Source organism: Dendrobium catenatum, unplaced genomic scaffold, assembly GCF_001605985.2.
Source record: "Dendrobium catenatum unplaced genomic scaffold, ASM160598v2 original_scaffold_122115, whole genome shotgun sequence".
NCBI classification, from domain to species: Eukaryota; Viridiplantae; Streptophyta; class Magnoliopsida; order Asparagales; family Orchidaceae; genus Dendrobium; species Dendrobium catenatum.
Window position 1 is genome coordinate 1 of NW_021440550.1, and position 7474 is coordinate 7474.

The 7474-nt window shown below is 35.9% G+C and overlaps 2 protein-coding genes across 2 annotated transcripts; one reads left to right on the plus strand and one right to left on the minus strand.

The window, feature by feature from the left end:
- Positions 1-1229: 1229 nt before the first annotated feature.
- On the plus strand, positions 1230-3772 carry LOC110092700 (DCN1-like protein 4; the record flags this gene model as incomplete). Its single annotated transcript, XM_020817355.2, is given in 8 exon segments — positions 1230-1314; positions 1803-1877; positions 1954-1990; positions 2272-2355; positions 2438-2498; positions 2602-2708; positions 2895-2960; positions 3439-3772. Coding segments are annotated over 8 exon segments (611 nt in total), but the record flags the coding sequence as incomplete, so codon positions are not given.
- A 1930-nt stretch (positions 3773-5702) lies between these two features.
- Positions 5703-6314, minus strand: LOC110092699. Its single transcript, XM_020817354.2, has one exon. It carries the CDS (start codon positions 6312-6314, stop codon positions 5703-5705), a length of 612 nt encoding a protein of 203 aa, XP_020673013.2.
- Positions 6315-7474: the final 1160 nt, after the last annotated feature.

Genomic DNA, 7474 nt, shown 5'->3' on the forward strand with positions numbered 1-7474 from the left:
GGTGGTGATGAAAATTCATCAAAATCTACCCTCTTGTATGGGTTGGCCGCCATAATCTTACTTATTGAATAAAACTTTCTAATTTTGTTATGTCATAAATGAATATTAATCATCGTCGCTTTCTAGTGCCACAAGCGAAATTTTAAATATAATATAAATAAGTCTCGTTACAAACCTTAAATGCAAATAGGGAAGCAAATAAAAGAGCGGAGGTGGGGGTGGCTTTAGGGCTTTTTGCCCTTTGTTTTTTGAATTGAGGGAAATTATTACCCCTTTGGCTGGCCATGGTTTCATAGAAAAAGAAATTAAAATGCTTAAATGCATGCAATTAACTATTTCTCTTTTTATTAACTTTTTTTTTTCATGGTTTGAAAATTTAAACTTTAATGAAATTTAAATTTAAAAAATGTTCCACTTGATTTTATGAAATTAAAATACACACAAACTCTTACAAGTTAAATTTACAACATATAAAAAAGCTTGAAACCCTAAATAGATAATCTAATGTAAGGTCTTCATTATGCTCCTTATATGGGGCCAATTTTCTTGCTTTGACTCTTTGTAATTGACCCAAAAGCTTTATGTGCTACATCACTCCCTTCTCTCATCAACTTTCAACCATGAGTCCTTCCCTCCCCCCTCATCAACTGATCCCAAACATCAAAAAGTGATTTAAGACTCTCACTCCCTTTGAAGTTCTCACTCTTTTCTATTCTGGTAAATTCTTTCACTTCCATGTTATTGCACCCTTTATCTTCTAAATATATACGCCATTTTTTTAATTCTCACCTGAATAGAGGTCTAATAGATTAAATTAATATCATTTGCAAAAACATACATCAAAGTACCACACTTTGAATAGATTTCTATATCTCTTTTCGTGCTTCCGTGTTTTTATCTTTCTTTTCCTACTTTTTAGAGCTTTCATAGTTGTCCATTACCCTTTTTGTAAGACTTCGAACTTGTTTGTACTTAATAAATTTTTTGTTATATTTACATTTTGTCTCTCTTCAAAAGGTATTTTTCTTATGTAACAACATTTTGGATTATTTTGGTGTAAACTTGCACTTTTAAGTTTTAAATACGTGATATAGCTTATTGCCGTTATTTTGATTCTTATTGGAACGGCACTATAAGTTCTGAAATTCTTGCAACTATTGCCCACTTGACCATGATATCTGTTATTTCTGTTGCGTCATGCTGATGATCTGGTCTTTTCTTTTTTCCAGGCTCAAATAAAGCCGTGTCAAAGGAAACAGAACGAATTGATCAATTATTTTACACTTACTATGATAAATCTTCTGGCTTGATAGGGTGAGTTTCTTTTCTATTCGTATATGCTTTGTCTTAGGAAGTTGTTACTTGGAAATTTGCTTGACTTATCTCTCTTAAGGCTAAGAACGACCATTGAGCCTTTGGAGTAGATGCTTTTCTCAGCTCTGGGAAGAATAGCATGGAAACTTATTGGAAAGGATGCACAGTAATTTCCAGGTGTAAAATCTTGGAATGTGGAAAATTTTGGAAATGTTGTAAATATAAGCTTGGACTAGAAAATGCATATTAAAGTTGATTAACTGATTTAAATTCTGGTGTTCCATTTTTTCGACAACTTCGCAAGTAGTGTCGAATTCGTCTTGTCTGTGCGTTTGTTGAGGGCTCATTTTAACGTTTAATCACTCTGTTAATTAATTTTAATGGATGTTTTGCCTCGTCATGAAATTGGTGTAATTTCTAAAGAGAAACTTCAGGGACACTTTTTCTGCTTCAAAATCTAACACTTGATTACTTTGCTGACTAATCAGCCCTGAAGGGATTGAGGCCTTTTGTTCTGATGTGGAAGTAGATCATACTGATGTGAGGATATTGATGCTTGCTTGGTATGGTTTTATATATCCCTTGATGTTTGTTGTTCATTATTGATTGCACGTTTGTTTGACTGAAACTATTTATCAGGAGGATGAAAGCTGAAAGGCAAGGATATTTTACCCTAGTAAGCTAACATAAATCTTTGGACATTCCTCCGTATTATGGCTTGGCTCTGCTCTGTATCCTTTGGGTATAATGCGACAAGAAAAAAATGCTATAGCAATAAGAACAATGCTACAATTTTGGCCAAAATTGGACAAAAAATTATTGTTTTGGCCAGATTTTTTCCCGGCTAAAAACACATCGCAAGTAAAAGTATAAATTTGCACATTTCATTTTGGCCACAAGATGCACAGAGTAGCATTGCTCTAGCAATAAATCTCTATCTGACAATTTTTATCACAGGAAGAATGGCGAAGAGGTCTGAAAGCCATACGAGCTGACACTGTCAGTAAATTTAAGAAGGCTCTATCAGAATTGGAGAAAGAGGTCAGCAAATGTACATTCATCGTGCAAAGATCTTTCTTTTTCAATTTCTTCTGTACTATAAATCTTTCTTCACATGTTGAAGGTTATGAGGCCTCAAAATTTCCAGGACTTCTATTCTTATTCTTTTCGCTACTGCTTAACAGGTTGGTCAAGCACAGCTCTTTCATTTTCTATCCTATTAATTATTAGTTAAAATCCTCTCTTTCTATATTACTAATGTTCTCTGGTACCAACTTGTCTTTTCAGAGGAAAGACAGAAAAGTGTAGACATTGAGATTGCCTGTGAACTACTACATCTTGTATTAGGCTTGAAGTTTCGTCCTCAGATTGACAGACTTGGAGAATATCTTAAGGTATGGATCATGCACCACTTCTCTTCATTATCTGCTAAACTCTCTCTTGAGCAAAGGCTTCATATTTCAGGAAAAAAATGTATCGGTGTCCTAATACAAAAATCTATTAGGACAGGTAGACATTTATCATCATTGCTGTGAATTCCTACTGAGACTAATGAGTTTCTGGATCATCATGTAATGCAGAAACAACACGAGTACAAGGTAGTAAATATGGACCAGTGGTTGGCCATTCTCAGGTTTTGCAACGAGGTCAGTATTTTTTTCTCTCTGTAGAGAGAAGTTTAAGATTTTGTCTGGGGTAGTTTTTTTACTATTTTTTGAAGCAGTTTTATAGTAAAAAAAAATTAGTTCAAAAATTTTTATATTATATAGTTGATTTAGAAAGTAATAAGAAAGTTGTCTCAAACAAAGTCTAATGTTTCGTTTGATAATTTGGGACAACTTTCTTACTGTTTTCTAAAGCAGCTTTTTTGTACAAAATTTTAAAAAAAAAGTATTAAAAAGTTGTTTTAGAATGCATTAAAAAAGTTGTCCCGAATGAAGCCTAAATTTCATACACAACTCTCCTTGGCCTATTGGTTGAAAGCTTAGGCTTCCAACTAAGAGGTCCAAGGTTCGAGTCCTTGTGTATGCATTGTGTGTGTGAGTTTGCCTTAAATGGCCTAAATGTCCCAAAAAAAAAGCCTAAATCTCATGAATAACCAATTGAGTTCTACTTTCTTGACAGATAAACTTTCCATCACTTGATAATTATGACCCTGACCTTGCTTGGCCTATACTATTGGACAATTTTGTGGAGTGGATGCGTGAGCAGCAAGCTTAAGTCATTCTACATCTGCTATGATCTTCTCTTGTTAAGGAATGTCTTTGACACAACAGATATGATTTTTTTTCTCTTCTTATTCTATGTGGCTTATTTGATTTATTTCAGGAAACTATATCAATCTCAATCAGGTTGTGTTATTTTTAAGTTCTGCAGCTTTGTTTTATTACAGGTGAACATGTGATGGACAAACTCTGTTCAGTTTCATCATTTCTGTATAGTTTTGATATTTTGATCAGTTTCGGGGTTTCATATAATTTTTTTTTGGTGATTTTAGTTATTTTTATTATAAAATAGTATAAAAAATATAGTAGAAATTAATAAAAATTACTTATTAAAATTTAAGTTATAACATATGATATTTAATAGAATTTTGGCTATGACTGAATAGTTCTAGCAGGGGTGTAACACAAGTCAAGTCAAGTTTAAGTCTATGGGCTTCGAAAATTCGTGCCCCGGTCTCCCCTCTTTCAGGAGAATTTAGCATATTAAGTTCCGTGATAAATTTTTTGAAGACATATTGGGTTTGAAATAAGGCACTAACCAGAGATTTAGCCCTCATTTTGCGAGGACTTTATGATCTGAGTTTTGATTTCCTATTGTTGCAAGTCTCTATAGTTAATTATCCCTACCAATAACGAGAGAGGACTTTCGATTAAGCCTAGTCGTCAAACATATACAGGGTATCTGACATATATTAGCAGCATGATTTGGTATTGTTGAAAATTTGGATTTTGATGATTTTTGGGAATTTGGATTTTTATGGACATTTGGGATGTCTTCATAAATATTTGGAGTTAATCTTTCTGGTTGATATCTACGTTCAACACAATCATCATCGGGGTAACTTTGGATATTTTTATGTTGTCTATTAAATCTTATTGACTCTGCCAACTTGCCGACAGAGGATTGTGTTCTTTATTAGTTTTATACTTTTTATTAGTGAATTTTTCTTATTATATGTCTTGAAGGCCTAATATGAATGTATTAATACAAATATTTCGATCGACGTCGTGATCATATATTTGTTTGATAGTTCGAGTTATGTCAACTCCTATCTACTCGTATAGTAGTAGTAATGGTGGGCTGACTATGTTTGAAAGGTTGTTGTGATTGTGTGAGCAGAGAAGCTTTCAGGTACGGGTTATTCAGGTGAAGAGGGGCTGAAAAGCTGGGAGAAAGGGAGTTGAGTGGAGAGATTCACACGGCTAGCTGGGATTGGCAAGAGGGCTGGTTGGCGGCCTGTGCGAGAGGTATTGCGGCACAGTTATGGGAAGAGGAGTTTGGTGTGAAGATCGGCTATATGCAGCTGAGAGGCGTCGAGGGGCTGGGGAAATCGGGTGCATCGGAGCGAGCATAGGGTCGTGAGGTTGGAGAGATTATTGCGTTCGATACTTTACAGTACTGAGCAACACCGAGCTCAGAATTGCTCGGTATTTTACAGTACCGAGCTCAATACCGAGCAGGGAGTGATGTGGAGCATTTTCATTCGGCTTCGGACGTTATCTGGTGTCCGAACCCAATAATTTCCCCGTGATGAGGTTGGGTGGTTGCTTGCGTGGAGGATTTGGAGGGAGGCGAGCAGATTGTAAAGGAGAGGCTTTGTTGATTCGGCCATAGCTGAGGAAGAGGCGAAGGGGAGCTGGGATTGAGCTATATCGAGGATATCCGTTCGGAAAATCTTGCCAGGAGACGCGAAGCAGGCATAGGTTTCAGCGGAAATCCGGGGATTAGATCGATTGATACGAGCTAAAATTGATTTTGATTTTGACGTTTTATTTGGCTTTGATTTTTTTTTTAATTAAATTAATGGTAATATAATAATGATTCATTATTATTATTATTATTATTAATTTAAAATGACAACAAAGTGCCAATCACAAAAAAATTGCTTTGATTAGCGTGCAATTTTTACGTCTTGAAATTTTCATTGATTCGCACGTGTGACTTTCATTGGGCGATATCATATTCTATTTTTTGTATCGTCGATGTAACGACAGTAATGGCGCAGTTCATTTCATGATCGGATATTATTTGGGCAACATTGCACTTCAATTTCCTCAATTTTTTGCAATTGCCTCATAATGTGTGTTGAATTCTTCACTTGACTTTAATTGAACAAATTAACAATCATTTTTAAGTGTTGTATGGCGTAAAGAACATCGAGATCAATGAGTTTGATCGCAGTTTTGAAAGAGTTGTAGGAGGGAGGGAGGGAGGCCGTTTAAGATGTAGAGTATGACATCTTCGGGGTCAATCTTGGACACGGCGGAGGCAATATTGTCCACAAGAAGCTTGATGTTAGCGATGTATTGTTGCATAGATCGATCTTTCATTTGAAGTTGATGAAGTTCATACTTAAGTTGGATGACCCGGGATCTGCTGGTTGGTTGCAAGCGTTTCTCAAGAACCGCCCATATGTCTTGAGCTGAGGAAGAAGATGTGACGTAAGGGAGGATGGCAGGGGAGATCGTAGATAGCAGGGCTGATATAAGATTCTTGTCGACGAGATTCCAGAGATGAAAATAAGAGTTGGAGGGATTGGTCGGACAGGGTGTTTCGCCGGTCAGGTGTCCAGCGAACCCGTTTGTGGTGAAATGTTGAAGGAGCTGAAGACGCCAAATGGCGTAGGTATCGGTGGTGAGCTGGGTGGGCACTAAGTTCTTAAGGTTGGATATCAAGAACTTAAAAGAGGGTGGGATGTTGAATTGAGAAAGAGCTGTAGACATGGAGGATTGAGGTTGAGATGGACGGGACGTCGCTGAATCTTGTTTTGCCATGGGAGATGCTCTGATACCATGTGAACCCAGCTGGCGGTGAGGAAAGAAGAAGACAAATGCAAGAAACGAGAAAAGACATTCTTGTATTCATATATAAAAAGAGTTGTGCATATATGTTTATTTATAGATGCATAGGAGATAAAATAACTACAGGTACAATATAGCCTAAGGTATACTTCCAGTATGACATATATATCATAACATTGTTGTTGTGATCACAACGACGTAGTCGGTTTTGTGATCAGAAGTCGTTTAGACGACGTCGCGCTTTAATTTTGGATGTCAGTCGTCCTTTTTGACCGATCTCGTTGGATTTGACTATGAGGGATTCCCTCTTAGGCTAATTCAATGTTCTGATTGCAACGACACAATCCGGTTGGCAATTGACCCTTCAAGCGACGTGCCACACAGATTTGCGTGTAATTTAATTCGTCGATTTTACTCCTTTTTGCATGTTTTGATGTGTAGAGGTCAACATAGTCACTCTTGACTTGAGTATGAGCTTGATTAATTAATGGAATTCGTGTTGGAGCTCTAACAAGTTTGAGCCATCTCATGAGGGTCTTAAGCTAATGAACAGAGTTGGCTTGGCTCAAGTTTGACTTGTTAGCTCAAGAGCAATTAATCTAGTCCATGTTGAGTTAGCTCACAAGTCAGCTTAGCTCACACGTCTATTTTTTTGGTAGATCTTCAACTTTCTAATGCGTAGCATTACCAATATTCAATTATCTATTATGGCTTCTTTTGGATCAATATTCTTAGTGATTTTTAAATCAATTGTTTTAGTACAAAAATTTTTTTTCAAGAAATTTTCGTACTAAAAAGTTGCTTTAGAAAACAATCATAAAATTGTCTTAAACGAAGCCTATAATTGACGCAATAATTTTCTTTTGCTTCCTTAATCACTTGACCAAAATAATCGAACAACACCATTTTTAATAGAATAAGAAGTATCCATAAATATTATGTGAAATTGACTCTTAACACGACATAATCGAGAAAAATTATTCATGTAATTGATCCTATGTAGTAGGATGAAGGGTTGTGGTTGTGATTGTTGTTGTTTGTAGTTAATTATTATTTTTTATATAATGTAATATTTCAAATTCTCTCTGTATTATATCTCTATGGGCATAACCACATTGGCTCCAAAGTGGGCC